The 25,280-nt window shown below is 35.3% G+C and overlaps 1 protein-coding gene across 17 annotated transcripts in view; it reads right to left on the reverse strand.

Moving 5' to 3' along the window:
* The window catches only part of KCNMA1 (potassium calcium-activated channel subfamily M alpha 1), a 414,751-nt gene that overhangs the window by 106,558 nt on the left and 282,913 nt on the right, over positions 1-25,280 (reverse strand). For 9 of the 17 annotated variants that reach the window (XM_036386077.2, XM_036386078.2, XM_036386067.2 and 6 more), the window contains exons 14-17: positions 24,981-25,136; positions 17,446-17,555; positions 15,227-15,295; positions 3,130-3,216 (exon numbers count right to left, since the gene is read on the reverse strand). In XM_036386077.2, the coding sequence (XP_036241970.1) occupies positions 3,130-3,216; positions 15,227-15,295; positions 17,446-17,555; positions 24,981-25,136 (422 nt within the window). Of the gene's footprint in view, positions 1-3,129; positions 3,217-11,631; positions 11,644-15,226; positions 15,296-17,445; positions 17,556-24,980; positions 25,137-25,280 lie in introns of all 17 variants that reach the window. The other 8 variants (XM_054515514.1, XM_036386073.2, XM_036386062.2 and 5 more) reach the window with 1 other exon arrangement.

Here is a 25,280-nt window from a genome sequence, read left to right on the forward strand (position 1 = left end):
CCAGACTTCTGTAAAGCCTTTGACATGGTCCCCCACAACATCCTTCTCTCCAAACTGGAGTGATGGATTCCATGGGTGGATTAGGAAGTGGTTGAATGGACACATCCAGCAGGTAGTGATCAATAGCTCAGAGTCTCACCAGGCACTAGTTACAAGTGGTGTCCCTCAAGGATCTGTACTGGGACCAGTGTTATTTAATACCTTCATTAATGACACAGACAGAGGCATCAAGTGCACCCTCAGCAAATTTTCAGATGACACCCATATATTTTGCTGACAGTATGAGAACATTAGATTGCTATAACAATTAGGAGGCCACTGAAACAAAACTATCTACAGTCCAAAATATAAAAAACCACAAAACCAAACCAATATTTATATATAGCCTCTGATTAAACACAGCCTTTGGCCCTGCAGCCAGGATGATTACTACTATTTCTTCTAGATTAACTATAGCATGGCCACTGCAGGTGGAACTATACTGGTAGTTAAGTGACCCATCATGAGAAAGATAGCAGGGTCTAGCATAGAAGAGATGAACCACATCAATGCTTTATATTGGTTCAAATACAAATTGAAATTGCAGGGAGACCTCACTGAATGCTATTAACATTTCTAAAATCAATATAACATGAAGCTACCAATGGAATATGTAAGTCCTAAACCTAGCACACTTTATTTCTCTAAGAAACTTACAGGAATATTACTCTTTCAGGCTGTGAAATTGCCTTAGTATTTCCAAGATGTAAAATGTAAAAGGAAAACATCTTCTCTGAGCATGTATACTTTGCTGCAGAAAATTTCTGGTCTTCAAGATATTCACATTCCACCAAAAAGAAAATCAACTACTTCCAAGGAAATGAGAAGAAAGTGTTTTTCAAACCATGAGTAGATGTCAAGATGTAAGCCAGGAGGAGAAAACTGCCTCGAATTTTTAAAATTTCTCTCCAGTCCAGCTGTAAAGAAGAATCAACTACCACAAATAGTCCACCACAAAAACTTCATAACATGAACTGGATATTGGTCATTGATAGAGACCATGTTTCTGAAGTTCACTGCAGCACAATTGTCCTAAAGAGTACCTTCAATCCCATGTCCAAAGTAAAGAATAAATACCTGGAGTTATTGCTGTAATAAAATTATTCTAGATAACTGGGGTAAATTAAGTGGATTTGAAGAATGTGGATTTCTGGTACTTGTGTTAACATGTAAATGAACAAGGAATAATGAAGATGCAATTCAGGTAGTTTGTATTATATTTAAACAGTCAACATTTTATGTGAAGCTATTTACCTTGGCATAACTGTTTGTAGGTGTAATTGTTTCTTATGGGAAACTATTCTTCTCAAAATGCAAAAATGATTCTAACAGAAAGAGTAATTGAACATTGTAGGTTATATCTCATTGTGGGATATATAAATATGAACAACTTTAGCTTAAAGGGGTTGAAATGTCTTCATTAACAAAGCCGGAATAATTTAATTTGCATTTCAGGTATAAAGCATGTTTAATTATGCTTCATTAAAAAATAATTTTTCTCCTCCAAAAGATCTCAATTTTAGAACATTCATCGCTCAAAGGGTGAAATTAACACTTTTCATAATTGGCTTTGTTAGTAGAAACACATCTGATAAGCATTTGCTTTGCACAGAGCAGCTAAGAAACGTGTCAAGGGAGGCAGAACATTTCTAAACACAGCCTTCTGCCAAAAGCCAGACAGAATTGGAAATCCTGTTTCACGTTCACTATCAAATGAAACGTGGCAGATGAATGATGTGAAAAATTTGTCTAAACGCCTTTATAACACAGTTAACTTCTCCCTAATCTTAGCAGTTAAAATATTATGCCATTTTACTTAGTCTGAGAAAAAGTTCATTGCAGAGTGTAAAAATGCTTTATAAATGAAAGAAAACTAGCAGCTCAGTAAAGCAGTGTGCAGACAGTTCTGGATGCTCAAGTGGAGAAAAGCAGCAGAGAGGAAAAGAACAGAATGCTGCAAGGCAGAGTCCCTGAGGCAGTGCAGGATGTACAGGCTCCAGAGATGGTGCTGGAGATGTGACAGGACAGGAGCACTGCTGCCATGTTCTGTACATTTCACCTAGCCAAAATCTATCTCAGTTCTTTCAAGAAAAATAGAAGTCAAGTTCTCCAATTTCACTGTTTTGGTGTCTTGACTTTCTTTAAGTATGCACGGCAAGTAGGCATGGTTAGGTATTATTTCACTGTATTTAATCCTAAAAGGTTGGAACTTAATAAAGAGTATCATTTGAATACTTTATCATTTTAAGTATAGGATTTAGTTAAAATACCAAACTCATGGATAACATCAGTAAAAATCTGAGTGCATGATTCATAACAAAGATACAAATTATGAGGAAGCACTCAGCTGGAAATATTCATTTTTTTCTGTTTTTTTTAATTATGGGGACAATAAATATTTTTCTTTGAAAAATTGTTTTATCACATTGCTCTTTTGTTCCTTCCAAGCATAATATAATCCTAACAAACAAGACTACATACATTTGGTCCTCAATAGAAAATCACAAAACTCCTTTGCATTCATCCCAAATCTAGCACACCCAGGTACATTGACTCTGTGAAGTTGTCTGCAATGGATATAATGCACTTTTGTAGTTTGATTTATTATTATGAGGCTGTGGAGTTTGTAGCTCCATTAAAGAAAAATGACAAGAACATAAATATTATTTTGCTAATGCAATTACAGAATAAACACAGCAGCTAACTCGCATAAAGAATTTGCTAAAGTCTGTGTAGATTAGAACTCCTCTAAACCAGAATCTAACAGAACTGTCATCCTTGTCCTCCTCTCTCATAGTAATTCCTCTGAGACACAATAAGTATAGAGAAAACAAATGAAAATATTTCACATTTTCTAGGAGGACTCAAAAACCCAGTCTCTTTATTTCTTTTCATATCTGCGGCAAATTTCAGTTCCTTGGGACTTAGGAAAACTACATGCACATAGGTGGTTCAGGAGTAACAACTCAACCCCCCCTCCGAATTTTTAAACAGATGATAACGAAAATTAGGTGAAGCATTTACATGTAAAGAAAAAAACTGAAATTAAATATGCTTGTTTCTATTCAAAGATAAAAACATTTTAATTACCTTTTTACTTCTTTGGCATCACTTGCAATGAAGAATCCTAAGGTACCTTCTTGAATCTTGACATGGTTTCCAGGATTGATTAATATACTGCTCAGTGAAACAAGAACAAAACCAACAAAACAATAAGTTTATATTAATTTCAGCTGAATCTTCCAAATTAGCTTTATTTGATTCTGTTATAGGGGACCCACTAGTTAGGAAAGGCTGCAAGGAAATTTTAAGCCATTCTTCCTTGATATTTCCAATCAAATAAGAGTTTCACATGCGTTTTACAAAAACTTTAGTTTGAGACAGTCAAATGCCTCTGCCTATAATCACATAATCTAAGTGCTTACATCTGTTTTCTTATCTTTTTGCTTTAATTATAGATTACGCAAAGTCCTCTCAGAAATGTGAAGTGTGAACCTGAGCATTGCTGTTTGCTTGCTCTGTCATGCAAAGTGGTGACAAATTCATAATATGGTGAAAAGGAAAAAACCCTCAGCCACTGCTCAATAACAACAAAAAATATCACTTATGAAACTAAACCCTTGGATGCAAATTTTTGCCAATTTCTAGTGAATAAGAAAGTTAATGGGACCCCTATCTGGACATATAATGTTATTGTTTAAAATAATAAATACACACATACACTCAAGGGGAATGGTACAAGACAACCAGTCACGACAGCTGAAAAAACATAAAATGAATAGAAAATTTTTAAAACACTGCTATGCAGCCATGAAAGAACAAAAATAACCCAACCACCATGACAGAAGAGCCTCAGCTAACTTTGACAAAGGAACTAGTATCAACAAGTGAGGTACTCCATGTCTATGAAATATCTTTATTTGGATAATAATTTAAATCAAGACTTTAGGAAAGGTGTTTTGCAAAGCACCAAGCTAAATATGAATATACAGATAGATATAAATATAAATATATTCTCCAGTAAGTTTTATTCATGGGTGATGTATCTTAGCTTTTGACTCTAAAACTTAATATAGCTTTTCAAAAGTTTTCTCTTTTTTGTCTTTTATTAAAGTTCAGCTTTTGTAACTCAAAATGTAGTAACGGTATGCACATGTAATTTAGAGTAAATAAAGACTACCAGGAATTGAAACACTTGTCCATCTAGCAAAGATTGATTTTAGGGAAGTACATATACACATAAATAAATAAAGCACAATGCTGAACAGACATACATTATTAAAATTTGAAGGTCCAAAGTCTTTCAGGCAATTGATAGGAGGGAAAATGGATCTCAGTACATCTCTTATTCAATATGTTAAATATTCTCTACACATTAGGAATAAATTATTATGACAACATAATATATCTGAAAGATTAATAATGTGCACATTTTTTTTGTGTAATTCCACATGCCTGCAACATCTTATGACAAGAATATGCAAGCCACAAAATAAAATGCTCATGAGTTCAGAAGTAAAAGGTTGGTCACGAAGTCATATTTCAGCCCCCTTTATATAGACCTTAAGATACAGTTCTTAATTTAATACCCAGAAACTCCTTCCTTCTCACAATCTGAGACTTCACTCAGTGGTGTTTTACTGCCATTACTTCAGCCATGGCTTCCTGTAATTTATCTCTCTTGAAAATCAGCATCATATTTTTCTTGTGTGTTTTTCTGCAATGTTCATCACTACAGCATGCAAAAGATTCATAAATAATTTCTTTGACAGGAAGAATGAAGATTTTACTCCATTTTACAGAGGAGAGATTAAGCAACTATGAGATATAGTACTCATTAATTTGGGATGCTTATAGGCCAAATCTTTTTAAGTGTTTAGCATTGCATAGCTCATACAGACTTTCTAGGAACTTTTGCTGTGAGAATGCTCAGCATTTCCAAAAGCCAAGCTTCTGATTCCCAAAATAATGAATATACTTAATCAGAGATCAGCAGTAGAAAGTTTGGTTTAAATTATTATCTCCTGCTCACACAGATAGCCTGCGTCAGAAGCTGGAACAGAAATTAAATCTCAAAAAAAGCATCTACCCAGATATCCTTCCCTTCATTCACAGTTTCAAGCTTTGCAACAAATAAAAAGGAGAGGGGAACTACAGGAACTGGAAGGTATCACCACAGAAAGCAGGTTCAATTTCCACAGCATACTTTACTAATATTTGCAAAAAATGAAATGTGATGATATAAGGAACACCTGTATTACACACACAGATAAATGGGATGAAATAAAGTTACACAGCTAAACTAGTATCATCTATTGTCATATCTAGCATTTCCTTGTTAGTGAATTGGGCCTAATGGCTGCAGTTGCAATGAAAACTTCTACCTAATGCAGTTTTAAAATGCATTTTCACAGGTTTAAGATGGAATAAAACAGATAAAAGAAAAAAATAAAAAGAAACAACTACATAAGAATTTCTTCATATGAAACCACTTACTCAGGTCAAAAATAGGCTGGCAGATTTAGCTTTCCCTGCATAAGCTTTTGTCACCTGAACACACAAAGTACTTCCTAGCACTTGCAGAGTGCTGTACTGGCCATCTTAGTCTCCACTTTCCCTCCTCCCTGCCTGCTAGTATGCAGTAACCTGCCATTAAACTGAGAATTTAGCAGCTAAACTAAAAAATCTTCTATAGAGGCTAATTTCATGTATTGATTATACTGTTCCTTATAAAACATGTAAGGTCTTGTAATATAATTTGGGTTGGCTGTTTTTCTTAGGTACAAATGGGTACTGCTCTATCTGAAAAATACTTTTTATTTCCTTACTTGATCCTTAAGTCACATAGGTGTTACAGCTATTCAGTGAAAAAAGATTAAGACATTTTTTTTTCTTGGACCCAGGCTGTTTTTTTCCCCCAGTACAATTCTTGGATATGGATAAACCATACCAAAGAGGAAAAAAAATTCTACCTGAACCTCAACAACCCAAACTCCACAAACTGAGGTAACCACTAGATCTATAAATGTTCAATTCTCATAATGACACTTAAAGTTTGATGAAGTAATAAACAAATGAAGCAGTTCTTTTGAGATGCAGGGAACATAGTCTTAAATTGGAAGTAACTGGCTTCATTTAGGATGCAATGTATTGTGAGCATGATTTTGTATCTCAAGGTTTTCTGAGACACATTAAATCAATTCACATGGGTCAGTGTACAGACTTTATTTTTGTCAGACCTTATACTTCATTCACATATACCTCTTTCCACAAATACAATGTATTTATAACCACAAAATATGGATGTGATCACAGTTAATGCTTCTTTTGGAAATGAAAACTAATTTGCCCCATCATTGCTACTGGCTAAGAGTTACAGAAGAAGCTCATAAAGCTTTGGGCTTATATACACACCAGAGCAAAATCATGAGCAATTTCTACTGAGCTGTATGGATACATTAAATGCACAGCTTATTAAAGCTGCAACTCAATTATTTCTTATGACACCTGTAGTGGCCTTAGCTGAAGTTATGCTTTGATAAGCACTCACTCTAATATATACAGCAAGGAAAATGTTTTGAATTAAAACAGAATGTAGGGAACAAACAACACAGAGAAAAACAAAACAGTCTTCTGAGTATTCCAAGAAAAATGCATCCATCAATTATTTAGAGATGCATGGGTTTTTTCAATATGAAAATATGCATATATATCCCCATAGTTGAGAATACAAGTACATGGTAAACTAAATAGGAGTTTTAGGAGAGACAGCTTCAGCTAATGTCTCATTTTTATATATATCCAAGGCTACAAAGGAAAAGGTGAAAAAGGAGAAACTCAAGAGGTTTAATAGCAATATATATAGCTAATCCATATGCATTTTGTGCCACACATCAGAAAAAACATTACTGAAAATGACACTGATTTTTCCAAATACATGTTTTTAACATAAAGCACAATTTGATTTTTATCTCCTAAATCAGCTCATGAAACCAAGCAAGAAAGGCCAAGAACTTTAGAAACTTGCAGGATCTTGATCAAACTTTGTAATTTTATAACATTTCTAGTTTAGGTTATCTCACAAAGTAGTCAAGTAATAACAAGCTTAAAAACATGTAGTCATCATTTCTTTAATGACTGCAATTCCAGAAATACATCCCTCAGGAAAAAACCTTTCATGACAGGGCTCACATGATTGCTTGCTCCTTCACACATGAATGTTAAGGACACATGACAATTAAAGCCATGTAAATTAAATATGATTTAATGTGTTCAATGGGAATTTAATGTACTTCACCACCATAAATTCAGGAGAAGTGAGTTCCATTACTTTTTGATAATATTACAATTAGAAAGCCACTTGTAGAATGGAATATGCCCTCTGGAAACCAGTGTTTTACACTTATCTGCAAAAGTCACCCCGTTTGTTAAAGATTCACTTGGTGACTAGATGCAGGGTCATGCACCTAAGAGCAATGAAAATGTCCCACACTGAAAATGTAGCTATCACCCTTGAATTCAGTTGGACTCTTAGGAATCACAGACTGAATCACAGAATGGTTTATGTTCAAAGAGATCTTTAAAAATCACCTAATTACAACTCTCATGTCATGGTCAGGGATAATTTTCACTAGAACAGATTGTTCAAAGCCCCATCCAATCTCTCACTTAAAGCAGAGGAAAGAATCATTAATATTATCTACACAGCTGAAAATGTCTTCCCAGACTGATAGAAATATTAGCAGGTGAAAAACAAATGGAAATCAGTGCACATTTGAGATACACAGTTTCAAAAAGAAACCCAAAAACTCAAACAAGGTCACAGAAATTCTAGACAAATGCTTATGGTTTTCTTTACATTCAATGAAAATTTCAGATTGGACATGATGACTTTTTCATATGACAGGGGAGAACAGCTATCTGTTCATTTTTCTCACTGTGTGTTAATTGTGCCCAACTTACTTATTGAATTGTATCTTTCTGATATTTTAAGTATACATGCTACCTTCAATAAAATACAGATACATGAAAATATCAGTTCATCCATTCTTATCTATCTGAAACTACTCCAGAACACGAGTGCTGCTCAATACCTTTCTTGGTAGTGCATGGATGACTGACTGCACAAGAGACCAATATTCTGACCTAGCTAAAGCATACCATATTATATCTTCTTTAAAGCACTAAAAGTAAGCTAAGGTTTCCTTTACTAATTGTGTATCTTCTATGGTTTTTTGAATGTAAAGATACCTGATGGAGAACCTAATAATTGGAGACGCAAACTGTTAAGACAATTTCTGAACTGACATTTGGGGTGGGACTAATTCCTCCAGCTATTTATTTTTTACTAATTTCTGCTCTTAGGTGATTTTTGTCTCCTGCTTTCAAATAGCACACATATTTCACTCAAGTTATCTTTCTTGGTCTAAAACACTTTTACAAAGTTATGGAAAGCTGATAGCTTTTCATATAACAAAAATATTTAAAACATTACTTCTAATAATTTATCAGCATACAAAAGATTTCAGTAGGAGATGAAAAATGTTTCCTGTAGCTTTCTAGACTATTCAGCCATCTTTTAGGTGAACTCCATGGAAAAAGCAACCAGTCAGTGTAAGAGTCTGAACCATCATTATGCAGTACTAACATTATGCAGTATTTACTGGTAGGCCACTTGTTAAGGGGCATGGCTCCACAATTTGCTTTGCACAGCTTGAAACTGAGGAGGCTTCCACTACTGCTGAAGTTGTGAATGGATGGAACTTTGAACTCTTAATCTAGACATGGTAGTACAGTAGCTGACACTCAGATCTGTCATCTGCATAACTGTCAGCCTTCTCTGAGAAGAACAAAAGAGGGATCTTAATAATATGGAACAGCGTGGTGAAAGTCTTTAAACTGAGCTGAGAAAGGCACGTGGGGATGCCCAGCAAGTACAGCACAGCAAATATGCAAGGGTAATTTTAGCAGCACTACATGAGGACTAAAAACTGAAAGCACAGATAAGGTCAACCAATAGAGACATGGATGAGGAGAGGCCTTTTAAGGATTTTCCTTATCCATGCCTCTGTTATGTACTATTCCTGTTTGGTCTTAATTTCAACTATACATTTTAGACAGCACTAAAGGTGGGATTAATCTCACCTATTTTAGGACCGAATTCTAATGCATTCAAGAACTTTCTTCCTTTGCAATTATGGACTAAGTCTGGATAACTAATAGGAGATTAGACATATAACATTTTGATTGACAAAGTCAGGTGTGATGAAACCTATTATCAGAGACCAATTGAACAGTTCATCCCTGCATCAAGGAAACCTGTCTGATTTAGTAACCCTACTTCTTTTCTTGTTTGCTTGCTTTCAGCTGTATGGCTACCTGTGTGACTGCCATCAACCTATTCTAAAGAAAAAGAAAGACCAATTGTTGAAATAAATGAAACACAAACACCAAAATTTTGACTAAATGAATGGCAAAAGCTGTAACAATTCTGTTTTAAATCTTGTGGTAGATGTACTGTACCATTCCCCATGCAACTCAAACAGTAGCAATATCATCTAGTAATCAGGAAGATATAATATTGTTTAAGTACTATAAATACATTATCTAAAACAAATTATGTGGTACTGTTTACTAGAGCTACTATACTTTTAAACAAAAACAACTATTATTCTTGATTGTTTCATGCTATGCCCAGATAAAAAGTACCACTATTAGCATAATGGCCTTTTAAAACACACCACTCATTTATCCAACTACAGAAGTAGTTGGAAATAATATTTTTTTCAGGGTATGTTTTCAAGTGGAGTGTGAATGTAAATGCACAAATCTCATAGTGGGAGTTGTGCACATACCGGTTTTCACACTGATTGTAACTCATAAAATATTGCTTCTTTCTTCTGGGCTCTATCATTGACATTAATTCATAATGCTCTACACAGCAAAATCTAATAAGACACTGAAAAGAATACAAGGCAAAAGACACAGTGCACATTACATGCTACAGTATATTAAAGCTTAATTACTACAAGCATATAAAAGGTTGCTCCCAGGACTTAAGTTTTTTACAACAGCACCTAAGTCAAGGTCTACAGGATGTGCATGAGGTACTTTATTTTAGCATACTCCAAACTAGTTAAATAGTGATGGTGAACTCAATACACTTGAAAACAATTAAATTATTCCTTCTGGTTCCAGAAGTGATTCGTTATCAGTACAATGAGGCAGAACAATAAACTTTATTCTGGGAGCAAGCAACTTCACCTGGTACAACACCTCTTCATATTGCTCATCATGCCAGCATTAACATGCCTTCACCACAAGATAAGATATACTTAAAAGCAAGAAGCAAAGTAGAGGTGCAACAGCTACAGATCCTTGGAGATGCTAAGTGTTGCAGTAACTTCTCTGCAGTTGGATCATATCAATAATGCCAAACTGACAGGAAGCCACCTCTCTTATCACGCATCTACTCAGAAACTATAGGAAGATAAGACTAAAACTTAAATACACATAACACATACAACATACACAACAGAACAGACATAGAAAATAGAGTTTGAAGAGTACAATGAAGACGGAAATTGAAATGTCTGGACAATGACAGCAGGTCTCCAAAGACCATCACTGACAGTCAGACAGACTGCTATAAGTAATGAGGGGGAAAAAAAAAAGCTGTTGGGGGAAGAGAGATGAGGAGAGACAAGGATATGAAAGAGCATGCCTTATCAACTTCCAAACCAATAGCAGCATGATAGAATGTAGACTAGAGAGGGACTCACAGCATGGTACACCAAAGAAAATGCAAAACATGCCATCTCAAAAAAACTACAAAGCTGAGAAAAAAATACATTCAGTAACATCTTAATAAATGAGTTAATAAATGTCATTAAAATGAATGTGACATATAATCCATGGCACTTTCACTGGAACAGTACAAAAAATTTAATGAGTACTGTATTATGAGTAACTGGACTCAAAACAGGACCAGAAATGCAAAGAATCAGGTATTTGGTTGCTGTTAATGGAAAATGAGACTGCAAGAGAACATGAACTACTGTACTGTAAGACGTGTTTTGAAGGAAGACTCTGGGGAAAGAAGGACATCAATGAAAGTGTGAATATGAACAACATGGCAGCACAAGGGCTGGTAAAGACGAAATATACATCGTCATGATACAGTCAAAATGAGGACAGGAGAGATTAACAGTGAAATCTGCTTTTCAAATGCAATGATCTGATACACCAATGACTCCACAAAGGGGAAAAAAAGCCTAAAAAATGAATCCTCTTTTATTTTGTACTTCCTGCAAAGAAGTTAGTGCGTGAGTCACAAGAAACACTGGAGAGACAAAATGCTGTTCTCTCTCTCCTCTTTGAGATTGGGGGCTCATATATAAATATATACACAGAGATATATATACACACACACATAGATAGATGAATATGTATAGGTATATATGTGTGTGTATATACAGAGAAAGATAGACAAAGATGTTATCTTCCTGTGTTCTTGGCAAGGAATTAGTCCTGAAGTTAGAAGGAGTGAAGGTAGGATTGAGGTTGGAAGGAAAGGTAACGAAGAGGGCATACCGCTTTCGGCTTCTGCAAACGACAAGAAAAAAATTGCAAATCAAACACTTTGATAAGAAATCAACTGACACCAAAGCAAAAGCAAAAAAACCCTTTATTTAAAAGTCTTCAAGGCTTAAAGGTTTTTCTGCTGAGAATGAGAACAAATATATGGATAGACAAAGAGAAAATTTTACAAGTGGAGTATAAATGGGGAGCAGGAGGGAAGAATCCTGGTTAGGCTTTCCTTCTTGCTTAGTTATGTAGAATAAAAATACAGGGGGGAAAGGAAGGCAGACATTTCTGTAAAAGGATTTCAGATGAGGAGTTTGAATGTCTGAATTTTGAACTGTTATTTTTTGCTATATATTTCACATTGGGATATTTTCAGGTTCATGTTCTCCATGTTTCCTTTGCATTTTTCTACAAAAAAAGAAAAACCTTTCCAAATAAACTAAGAATATTTTTTAAGTGATAGTATTTGGCTTGCATCAGGGAGACAAAAAATAATTTAAGTGCTTCCTGTTCTTAATCACGGGTTATAACATTCCCAGAAAGCAATTAGAGATGAAGGAATGGTTAACTCATATCGTGAGCTGGAGTTACTAGAGTGCAGACTTTAGTAGCTAGTCAGAAACTCTAAATTAAGTTTTGTAAAGTCAGAGATTTCTTTGATAGCTGAGAAATAATTTAAATATTATTAAATATATAAATGCAAAGGTTTGAAAGAAATCTAATCATAGGGTTTTTAATGAATCTTTAAGATACCTTGATGAGAAGCAGTTGCGTAAAACGATAAACGTACTCTAGATACTCTATCCATGACAGGAAAACTAATATACATTTATTATATTTATAACTATATTAATTATATTTAGGCTTGAATATCAGCTTTCAAGCAATTCTGTAAAATCATAATTGTTATTAATTACCTACCTAAACTGACAAAACTTGTTATCAAGGTGTGCTTTCTGTTGTGTGTAGCTTTATTAGCAGTCAGGAAAAATGAAGAAAAAACCATCTGCAGGCAGGAAGCTCAACTGCCACTAACATGTACAGCTTGGATAGAGTTCTGATAATTTTTAATTACTATTGATTTCAAATTCCCTACAGTAAACAGAATTAGAGTACTAGATCTTCATGAAAGGGTGCCATCTACATAATGTTCTAAATTTTTAGCTATATTTAACATTGTTTCTCTAAATTTTAAATTATATAAAACTTCTTCCATAGTAGTTCTACAAAACACAAATGCAAAGTACAATTATAAAATAAATCAGCATGTATCTAGTTCTGTCACTCTCAAAAGACTGAAAACTTGAATATCCATAGCCAGCTCCCACTTCTCCTTTATGAAGAATTACCAGGAAGAAATTTGGATATGAACAGAATAAAATATTTCCAATATCAGTATCAATAAACATAATTGACAAATGACAAATTTACATTGTTCAAAAAGGGCTTGTGCTTCTAAACTGTGTAATTCTAACTTTGATTTTAATTCTGCACCTTTTCATTTAATAAGATGCATGGAAATGCAAGTATACTTAGGAGGTGAGAAATTGAAGTTTTGTTGCATTACCTTTCTGGTTTGACTAAAAGATCAGAAAACCACAAATATCTAGTTAACATATTTGACTTGAAGAGCACGGGAACAAGTAGAAAAGTAATATGCTGCAGGTAGCTCTGTGACTGATCAAACAGTGACTATAAAATTGTCACTGGTTAATATAATCAGCAGATATTGCTGTGGATCAGGGTTATAAGAAAATGTGACTATCTACCCTGTATATCTTCCTCTTGCTACATACATATTCAACAAATCTAGCTGTCAATATCTCTTTGTTAGTATTGCTTCCAGCAATTTTAGGCTCTTTTTTCCCCTACTGTAATGATTATTGCAAGCTGTTACCTGTGTGGCTTTAAGTAAGAAATATATGATTGTATCTCACTGTTTTAGTTTTTGTGGGATCCTCTGCATCACCTTTTGATTAAGAACTCAATCCAACTTCCACTGAAGTTAATGCAAAGAATGATATGGAAGCCAAGAACAATCTGTTATTACTGTAAAAGACTGCAATATTAGCACTTATGTAAGTAAATGACAACTGAAGTAATGGCAACATAAAGCTGGCCAATATTTGTTAGGAGAAAAACAGAAACCAAATATTTCTTAATACTGACGACACAAAATTTGGTAAATTGTTCCACTGCTGTTATTATTGTATTTTTCTTTTTTCTAGCAAAAGATTAAATTGTTCATAGACAGAAGAACAGATTGTTTGTTTTGCATTAGCCAATGCAGAATGAGGTCTTTCAATGGAAAAGTAATTTAAGAGTCCAAAGAAGCTAAATACAGCATAAAAAATCTGATAGTAAAAAAAAAGGATTTCTTAATCAGCATAGTGTGATCAAAAATTATATCCAATAGTACATACACCACTTCACATTTCATTTAATAATATATGGAAGAATCCAGCAAAATCAACTATAGGGCATGGAAATGCTCCTAAATAGTTGCAACACTGCTTTTTCCATATCAAATTTCTAACACAGGTTTTATAGATTTTTTTAATTAAGAAAAATTATGGAAGTTAATACTAAGTATTAAACTTTCAAAACCCCAGAAAATGCAGAATGAGTTCAATTGATAGAATTGGTTCTCCTGTGAGAAGAAGCAATTGTCCCCAAAAGTGCCCTTTGGCCACAAAAAGGCAATTAGTGGCCAAAAAGAAGATGAACTACTATGTATCTATTCAGGTCTACTACAGCAGTACAAAATGTAATTGCAAGAGGAGAATCAAATTCCTCTCAGAGTTAGTATTGCCATATATTTTAAAGTGTTTCAGAGAACATTTACAATATTTTTGTTACATAAAAATGAATATTGTTTAAAACATTAATGGACAAGGCGATGGAAGATTGACTCCAATGTTCAATCATGTTTCTATGAACCTTTGCACAAAAACAAAAATGCAAGAAACACTTCCTGTCTGTGAATCTGTACTAAGAATAATGATTTTTTTTTTCTTTTTGGTTAATGAAAGTAGCCAGCCAATTGTAATTTCAAGGCTAAATTAATCTTTTCCAGTTTCATTATGTTATTCATGTAAGTTTTGTGAGAACAGATACTTAAATTTTATTTAAATATTATGTTTACCCTATATTTGTTTATCCTGTAACATATCTAAATTGGTTCCCTCAAACTAATTTAAATGAAATTTGTATTTTGAAAATACACATAGCTATAATGAATTTTGATATCACATCTGTTTTCCATTTTTCTCTTTTCAGTAGTGTATGTTGGATGTCTGATTAAAAGTGATATGCTGTAAACACAAAAATTGTAAGCTTTTCCGTAAATAAAATCACTCCTGAGATGAGACATATGTACTACTGCACTTTTTACTAAACATTCTGACTTGGGTTACTTTTAGGGAGGAAGAGGGCAGAAATAATTCCCTTTCGGTCCTATGTGAAATGCTGCAATGCGATGGCATGCTAATTACATTCTGAAATGTTTCAAAGAATAGCTATGCTCATTCTGGAAAAAAAAGCAGGCAAAACTGCTGACAGTGCATTCGAGCACTCCCCAGGCTGGTGCCGTAGGCCGTACCTGCTCTCGCGCTTCTCCGACTTGTACTCTATGGCTATCATCAAGAGCTTCAGCTTCGCAAACACCAGCCTGCAGCAAGACAAGAGGCCAGGAGTCAGTGCCTTTTCACAACCAACATCACATATGGGCAGGTGGCTGCTCCCACTGGTTGAGTGTCAATACAGAGATAGCTGGCCTCATTAGGAACATTTTGGCGTAGAGAGTGGTAGGCCTAGAACCTGGGAGAAGGTTAGCCTTACATTATTAAATATCAGGAGGCTCTGCACTAGTGGAAGACAGATTGGTTAAGTCATCTTCAATCAACATAATTCACACCTGGTCCAGCAATATCCAAGGGCACAGAATATCAGGAACTACATTCACATATTCAAAATATATTGTTGGAATACGTTCACACAGTACACACACGTGGAGTTATAAACATAACTTGCAGACTGATATTAACTTCTGTTTCCGTCTAATTCTTCACCCTAGTGTTGACATCAGAAGCTGGAAATTCTTCAGCAATATTGAGTATCCCACCCTTACTGTCTCTGCACACTCTTGTTATCCAGACTGTATGGCAGCCTATTTACAAAAGAATCACTTTCCTAGACTTGCATTTATGACAAATAACCTGAGAAACCAGAACATTTCATTTAATTTCAGACTTTTAAAATGTCACTGACTGCATGAATTTTAAAAGTTACGCTACAAGACCTGTTCTCAAAGTCTGTATATTTCACAGGTGGCTGAATACACTAAGACTATCTGCTAATTCACTTTCCTCTTCACAAACCAATGCAATGGACATTTTGCTGTCCTTGTCCTTTGTTTTTTCTGGAAACTGAGCAGTCAATTCTTACATTAATGAGAATATCTATGCACTAAACTCATTAATTAAAGTGCTTGAGGAGACCTCTTTCTAAATCTCAATAAGCACCCTTTCTTTCTTGATTATTTTATCTCCATTCTACCAGCACAGATAAATGAATGTCAGCTTTGTGTCAAATACAGTCTCAGTCATATCTTCCTACAAACTCATATAGAAACTTGACACATTTAAAAATGATTTGGTGTGGAGATTTAATTTTCATTACTGTAGCTAGTGCTAACACACTACTATTCATTCATTCAGCACATACTATTCATTCAGCACAAACTACTATTCATTCTGAATATAATACACTTTTCTGCATTATGTTGTGAGATTTCCGGTTTCAGTAAATCACAAACTTTAGTGGCCTATATTAAAAAACTTTTCCCCTCAGTAAACTCAACAGAGTTTGGCTGACACAGTAGAAGGATGGATTGAAAACCCCTTAACTTTACCAGCAAATTGAAGACTGGGCTCTGTCATAGCTACATCCTAGACAATTTCTAAATGGATAATATTTGTCTAACAGTTGTCTCCCCCTCATTCTTATGCCATGTTTTTGCTCCTGTTAAAATTGGGAAAGGTGGGGAAGTTAGAGGAGTAGAAGCATACTCATCCTTTACATAAGAGATTGTATTTTACTTCTCCATCTATTTCCTCCTCTAAGAATGGAAGAAAGAGGAAATATGAGTGTGCTAAACTAACCTGATTGTGTAGACAGAGTACTTATTATACAAACCTTTTGCATACAAATCTCTCATTCACAGACTCATTCTAGGCTAAGCATTTTTCAATAGCCAGAAATCAAGCTTGCACTATGGTTATGTACTATGTGCTTCTTTCTCATAACTGAACAGACCTATCTTTTCTCTCACATACTTTACTTGTTGCAAATGGTTTGCAACCACTTTTGTAGAGCTCTGGGTGCCACACTGCTTATATGACTCCATGACATCTGTTTAAATTAATGAATAGGTTCCTTGGAACAGAACACAAGCCAAGATGGTCATGTTGACCACCACTATTTAAAGAATGGGAATCATAAGAAAAATAACAGGATAGTACTTGTAAGCAAATTACTCAATTTAAAAAGATTGTTGATGAGTTTTTTCAAGACAAAAAACATTTATGCTTTAATTTACAATCACTTAATTACAAATGTCTCCTGAAACCAGGCATTACAATGTTTCAGATTCTTTCATGCAGCGATTGCTTTAATGTTTATTTTATTAGACACCATTTGATGTAGCAACATTAGGACTTAAGAGTCCTCACATTAGAGTGAAAAGGTCTCATGCAAAAAAATTAGATTTCTCTTACAAGAAGGTAAATATTTCTGCATATTAAATGTATTTGTACTTACTCACAAACTGCAGGGAAGGACAAACCCACAAAGGCACTAGACAGATATTCTGTATACATTTCATTTGCAACTCCTTCCAGGTAGTATTTCTGCCACGTATCCTCCTCAATCTAAAACCAAAGAAACAAATGCAGAGTTCTGAGTAAAAACCACAGCTTTCTTTGAAATTTAAAAACAACTGCTTAAACACGAATCAGATTTTAACACATAAATCAGTACACTGCTATGGCAATTAACATCACTTGTTTGTAAGGGATCTTCTAGAATGCTGAAAAAAAACCCCAAAACAGAGTCCCTGTAGTCAGTAAATCAAACATCATATGAAAAAATAATACACTGAATTCTTGTCAAGCACACAGAGCATGGGGTGAAATAAAATGGTAGAGAGCATGAGGAAAAAGTTTCCTAATTTTCTCTTTTTAAAAATAGTAGAATCACAAAATGTTAAGGGTTGGAAAGGACCTCAAAGATCACCTTCCTGCCATGGGGAGGACAGCTCTCACTAGACCAGGTTGCTTAAGGCCTTATCCAACCTGGCCTTGAATGCTGCCCAAGCTGGGGCATCCACAAACTCCCTGGGTAAGGTATTCCAGTGTTTAACTACTTTCACAGTAAAGAATTTCTTCCAAATATCTAGCCTAAATTTCTCCTCTAAGTTTTTACCTACCTCCTTGTCCTATCACTACTGTTCATAACAATGAACGCCCCTCTGGCTTCTCTGCAGCCCCCTTCAGATACTGGAAGGTTGCTACAAGGTCTCCACACAGCCCTCTCTTACCCAGGCTGAACAGCTCCTACCTCAGGGGAGGTATGGGATATCAGGAAAAGTCTCTTCACCAGAGGGTGGCTGGGCACTGGAACAGCTCCCCATGGCAGTGGTCACAGCACCAAGGCTGACAGAGCTCAAGCAGTGTTTGGAGAATGCTCTCAGGCACATGGCGTGACTCTTGGGGTGTCCTGTGCAAGGTCAGGAGTCAGACTCAATGATCCTTGTCAGTCCTTCAAACTCAAGATATTCTGTGATTCTATGATTCTCTTGGACCAAAAAATTTCAGGTTTTCAAATTTCAGCATTCCAGGAATATTCTGACAGGACTTAATATAGTATTTTAGATAACTTTGTGTTTTTATTCCACGGGCTGATTATTAATTTGGGATTCATCAGTCTTTCTCTCATGTTGAACAAGCCAAAAGGCACTCTTTCAAACTCTTTCCAAAAAAATGCTCTAAAGAACCAGAGGACGGAAACTTGTTAAGAAACCTGGTGAAATGTAAGTTACAATGATTTTTTCCTCTTTTTTTTTTTGTTTTGCTTGGGGTGTTTTTGTAGGGTTTAGGATTTTTTTTTATTTGTTTGGGTTTTGCCTTTTTTGTTTGATTGTTTTGGTTTTTTGGTTGGTTTTTTGTTGTTGTTTTATTCCCTCCTCCTGTTGACAGGCTGCCAAGTAATCAGTTACTTTAGTTCTGGAGATGTAAACCACTGAAAGAATAAATTGCAATATGGAGATGTTCCAAATCTTATACAGCCTGACAAGTGGGCTGCAAACAATCAGGAGAAATTTCTTCCACAGAAATTGTTTCACTATTCAGAGGCCATGTGGGATGGTAAAAGGGATTTGCATTGTGTAATTCCCCACCACACACAGAGAAACCATATCACATTTTTTATGACCCTTTTATTTATAGGAAGCTTGCAAATGTTGCTGATCAGCAACTCTATATACAGAAGAGAGATAAAGTCCAGGCTTGGTAAAAAACTAAGACTCATGATAGCAAGGGCATGTTTCTAACTTTTGGTCTATTTTGTGGCTGTTTCTTACATTGACACCACCTGTGGTTGGAAAAAAATATACAAATACATCACATATCTCCCTTTTGACTTTCTTTCCTTGCTTTCTTTTCTTTAGGCAGACGATTTTGATTTAGAGGAAGGAACTCCAGATCAGTCCATAGTTAAATACTCACCCTAAGTCAAGGACCAAGAAAGGACTGGAAAAACCCAAACATTCCCAAAGCAAGGATCAACCTCCATAGATACCAGTTAGTGTTACATTAAACTTTGTAAAGTAATTGGAAAGTTTAAGATATGATCTGTTAGGATACCACAAAATGTTGATTATAGAATTTAAAGAATTGCTGATATTAGGGATGCTATAAAATATTATTATAAGATGATTGCAAGAGTTGACCTTTCTGTTTTATCTCCACCTGAACCATGACATTTTCCCAGCGATTTCAAAGAGACAGATGGTCACCTGCCTGGTATCTTTCATGAAAAATATTTTAGGAGTCATTATGCTCTTCACTACTTTAAGCCTTTGTGACGATATTTTAAAGTTTAGGTAACTGATGGAACCTATCCAGAATTGGCCATACTACTAAAACAACTTCAACCTCTATCTTTCTGATTCCTCTCTAGTACTGCAAATATTATTATCTCTCCCTAAGTCACGCTGCAATTCTGTCTCCTGATAGTCATAAAAAAAATTAGCCACTGCTTCAATTAGCCACTTCTTCAATAAGAAGAATAGCTGGAAAATTACACAGTGCAATCCAAAAGAAGAAATGTAATTTTCATCTGAATCTCTTTTTAAGTCACGATACTCTTCTTCTCTCCTCTATCTTATAGATAGATACAATATTGTTACCAGCAAATATATTTACATAATACAATCAATTCCTAGTGAGACATGGTGACAGAGATATGAAAAAGTGATGTAGCTCTCGCAAGCACAGCCATTAGTATTGTCAGAAGAAAATGAAAACCTTTAATACACCCAGCCCTACACCCAGCACTGTAATTATCAGGAGCTCTGTAGCTCCAAAAGAACTCTTGCTCATAGCATTTGCTTTTCAGTGTAATGATGGGTACATGAAAGACTGAGTGTATCTGAACCTGATCATGCTATATAATTTCTTCTGCCAAGATCTAAGCATCACTATCAAGACAGAGAACAAATGCTGAGTTGCATTGTGACCTAGGATTATTCATTGCTATTTGCAAGGCAAAGGATTGTGGATATCCAGCTCCTTTATAGCACAGTGAAAGGAGCAGACTTTACATCTCCTGAGAGAAAAGTAACTGGCTGAAAGCAGTTCTTGTGGTCATATCATAGAGTGAAGCTTCATAGATTTACAGTCTTATAATTGCATTTCCTTAATTATTATAAATTATCAACTACTTATTTACTCAATTCCATTGTCTGTTGAAATCAAGGCTAACAAATATCCTTTGTACTATGAACACTTTACAATCTCAGTCAACTATTTCTACAGCTTTCCGTATGCACGGATGATTTTTAAAATTTGTATAAAAAGACTGTATTTTATAAAACATCAAATATGCTAATTGAGATTAGTTCTCATTTCAAATGAGATTTATGCACTTTTCCCCATCAGTACTAATGTAGAATTTTGTAGTGGGTCAAGGCAGAGAGAGCATCCTTGAAATAGAATGACATGTTACTCTTTTTAAGATTCTGGCCTTGTTGGATTTGAACTGAAAGGTGTACAGGCTCTACTTCTAATAGTTTCAAATATAAAAAAAAGGGCAAGATTTCTATCCAATCATGAGGCAAAGGATAGACAGGTGTTGATCTGTTTAAATGATTGACTGAAAATTCAGTCCCACGATAGACTTTAGCCCAAGACAAATACACTCTTATCACAAGGACTGATACTATGTACACACAATAAACAGTTTTAAACCACAATAGGTTTTAATTCCTAGAATCAATGATTTTAAATCACTACAGTCAGGAAGATCTTGACATGATCTCTGAAGATAAATGTGTTTGGTAACAGGCGACATTTAATATTTGATCTAGGTCCTGTGAGCAGGATCATGTAATCAGTTTATTATGCAGCTTCCTGAAGAACCTCACAATAAATTTAAACATTGCATTTCCTCCTCACTCCCCTTTTAAAGCCCTCCCACATGTCAAGGAATTCACTGTTCATTTTCCAGTTCTACACTTAGAAATACTCCAAGGCTGCCTAGGTGGTCAAAAACAAAGAGCAAACAAGTTGATGTGTTCCATCAGTGTAGGTAAGCATCCAGCTGATATGAATCTGTGATCTGTGTGGTTTTATTATGTCTCTCTTTCAGCCTGGACGAAAAAACTAACGTAAAGTGGGCATTGCATATGTGTAGGTGTGAGCAAAAGCTGCTGAAAGAGCCCACAAAACACTCCTGCTCTCAAAATAGCTTAGAGGATAATAGCGACAGCTCTAGATAATTCTGATATTTGGAATGAGGTGGATGGGCTGCCTTACCTATAGAGCAAAGGCAAAACTAATTTGGCTGTGGACTTGTGTTACACTCGAGTACCACATTCCACATTTTATTAATTTACACAACAATACTAACTTGGCTTGTAGGTTGTAGATGGGCCTGTAGGATTGGCCTGTACAAAATTTAATCACTTCTGCCTATTACTCCATGTATCTGGTTTTTGCAATGTTTTTCATGTAGACAGACTTCTGGTATGCGCTTGCTAATTCAAACAATACAGAACTTGCAGTACAGTATTTCCATCTTTTTCTCAGACTATGCAAGTTAATAAAGAGTCCAAATTCCTTTTTTAATACACAGTAACAGTCTATGTTATAAGAAGACTGGATTATTAAAATGAAGTTTACAGGTGTAATGTTTTGTGGGGTTTTTTCCCTTTACATATAGTTTGGTGCAATCTATCTGTCTTTAAATGTTTACAGAATATTAATCTTTTCGAGCTGATTTTCTTTTTGTTCAGTTTGGTGCCAAAAAGAATATAAAGGATTCCATATGATCTTACATTGCTAAAACCAAAAGGAAAATATTAGGAACAAATATAATATTTTGAGGTTTCTTAGTTTGTTTTACTTCTAACACTGAGCAGACTGTTTACACAAATAATTTTGCTGTAAAGTAACACATAATGAGTTAAATGTGTGCAATGTCACCATCAATCATGTTCATTTGTGTTTGACTGACCAAACATTTATGGCACATTAAATCACTTTCTAATCATGCTATGGAGGCGGAACAAACCCACATTTCAAGCTTTCATTAAAAAATACAGAAGTTTCCATACATTTTCCTGGCAATCTCGTGACTGGTGAGAGACTCCACTAATAATGTTTACCTAAGGAATTTATGAAGGTCTGACAGTACTTAAATTGAAAGTTCTTAATGAAATGGGATGAAAGTTATTTTAGGGAATGGACATATTTCTCTTCACTAGAGTCCTCTTCAGCATTTCTAATCAATGTAGCTGCCCTCCTACAATGCACTGATGATTCACAGCCACTATTTAATAAGTTTTCTTTTTCAAGTTTTTAGAGTGAGACAGACATGAGAAAGATCATCCTTTTAGCTAAATAAACAAACCTATTGTTATCACCAATAAGATTAGAGTCACATAAAGAAATGTGTCCCAATTCTTGTACATTCATTTGCTTCAGATTTTGAATTAGTCAGAGATCTTTGGAAGCAAAGACGTGCATTTCACTTGCCTAGAAAATTCACTCTTAATTATGTGGCAAAAATATTTTTAACCAGGATTAACAGAGTATTGCAATCTTAATGCATTCTCTTACGGTGTTTTTCCTCCCAGTACCATGTGAAGTTGACATCTGAAGTCATACAAGTTATCTCTGCACACTACTCTGTTTATAACTGTATATAATCAGACACACAAGCAAAACTGACAACGACAGCTTCCCCCAAATCAAATTTATTGCTATTTTTATGCTTATTCTGTCTACAAAGAAATACTCAAATGGAATTTGAGTAACGCCTTGCAAAGCTGAGCCTTCAGCTTAAAACTGTTCATCTAATGAGATCTAATCTGTAACTGTACTGGAACTACTATAAAACGTATTATAAAATAAGAAAACATACCTGGCTAAGATAATGGCAGAAGTGGTTAGATATAACTTCTGGAAACATGGTACCTGTATATATCCAAGATTTGATGTCTTTAAATGTTTTCAGATAAAAATCCAGGCCATTAATGTGTGTATTTCTAGTACAGTTCCCCCACAGTCAGACATTTGTACACGTCATCATTTTGTGAATTTTCTCGCTGGTTTTTAAAATCAGTATTAAAATAGCTTGAATTAAGACTGAGACTTTGAGGATACCCATATATTTGGATCTCCTTAGGAGAAAACTGACCCCTTCTGATTTTGGAAAGACAGAAGGTGAGCAAACTTTTCACATGAACTCTGCTGCAGAGCTCGAATTTATATAAGAGGCTGCCTCAGTAATTTGCATACATCAGTGTGACTGTCACAAATGTTTGACACTCCTCAGAGTCTTGGGTTACCACAGCAGGCAGGAGTGAGAGAGATCAGACTGGCAAGGAGAATGATGTTCATAAGAGATACAGATAGAAAGGATAAATATCCAATTGGAAATATGTTGAAGAGCCACAGACAGATTCCAGGTTTGCTGAAGTAAAACAACTTTTTGTTTCTTTCTTTCAGTTGGGTTCTTTTAGAACATGAATAAAGATGAAGATATTCTAACTGCAGGCAGTAAAGTGCAGAGCCCAGACCTGTTTCCATATTTAAAACTGGTCTTTTTAATTAAATGTAATAGTATAAAATATTTTTTCATGGGAGCCTGCTGTCTTCTAAGGATACCTTCATAATAATGTCAGGATTTTATAAGAAGCAAATAAAGATTCCCTGTCCGGCACCAACATATGCACCTCTAAGAGAACAGTCCTGGCTTTCTAATCTGAGGACATGAGGGTGTTTTTATTTTTAGCTTATTTGCACAATGAAGTTGAAGTGGACCATGGCCTACCTTTCACTTCAGTGTTTCCCATCCCACTAAGAACACTCATCAGACTGGAAACTGCACACCCGTTATGCCTGGAATCAGTGTCCCTGAAATGCACCAGGAAGGATGCAGTGGCTGCTGCAATTGAGGCCCTGGTCCAGTGAACAAGTACAGCTGCCACAGAAGTCTAACTGGGTTATAATTTTGCAATCTAAGTCCAAAAGAGCGCTCAGACTGAGAAGGAACAAACACATGAATGATGTGGTGGGAAGTTTGGGCCTCAGTTCTAACATATGCTCCTTATTTACTCACAGTCAGAGGTCCAGTAGTCTTTTGATGTCAAAGATGAAAATGACCAGTCCCTTTTTCCTGGAAATTTGTTGCTACGTGGCACTTAGATAAATCATATTTTTGTTTTAGCAGCAGCAGCTTTTCTAATAGACAAACATGTGGTTTGTCTAAAATCAAGCAAAAACATAAAATGCCAAAAATATCTCCCTGGAAATGGATGATGATTTGGAAAATACTTTAAAGGCCAGACACTTGCTGAATAAAAATTAAAAAACAAACCCCACAAGTTGATAGAACCTAGTTTATTGCCCAGTTTTCAGCAAAAAATTTGCATGGAACTGTGTGCTGGTTGTTTTGGTGTTCCAAAATCTGTTATTGTCCTTCTATCTGTTTCACATTTGAGTCATGTTCTCTACTCCAGTCTCTGACAAGCTGAATAGCAGACTAATACGTTCTAATGAGGAAGGCATTACCTTTATGAATGACCTCATAGAGAAGAGGTTGGCTAACATTGTGGAAAGGCCCGGTGCCAGGCAGCTCTGGGCTATGAAACCCAGCTTCAGCTCAGCAAGACAGATTGCATCATCCCCTTCTTTCCAGTTCCAGCTTGGGATATTTAGTAGATGGGCCTGGAAAACAAACAAACAAAATATCTCACAGGTTAAGAATCAGAAACAGAAGACAGTTCTGAATGATTTTCTCTATTAATACCTTGGATTTTTTCTGAGTAGACAGAAGCACTTCAAGTGTTTCAGAGCTTAATTCTATGCTGA

The sequence above is a fragment of the Molothrus ater genome, chromosome 8 (genome assembly GCF_012460135.2).
Source record: "Molothrus ater isolate BHLD 08-10-18 breed brown headed cowbird chromosome 8, BPBGC_Mater_1.1, whole genome shotgun sequence".
Taxonomy (NCBI): domain Eukaryota; kingdom Metazoa; phylum Chordata; class Aves; order Passeriformes; family Icteridae; genus Molothrus; species Molothrus ater.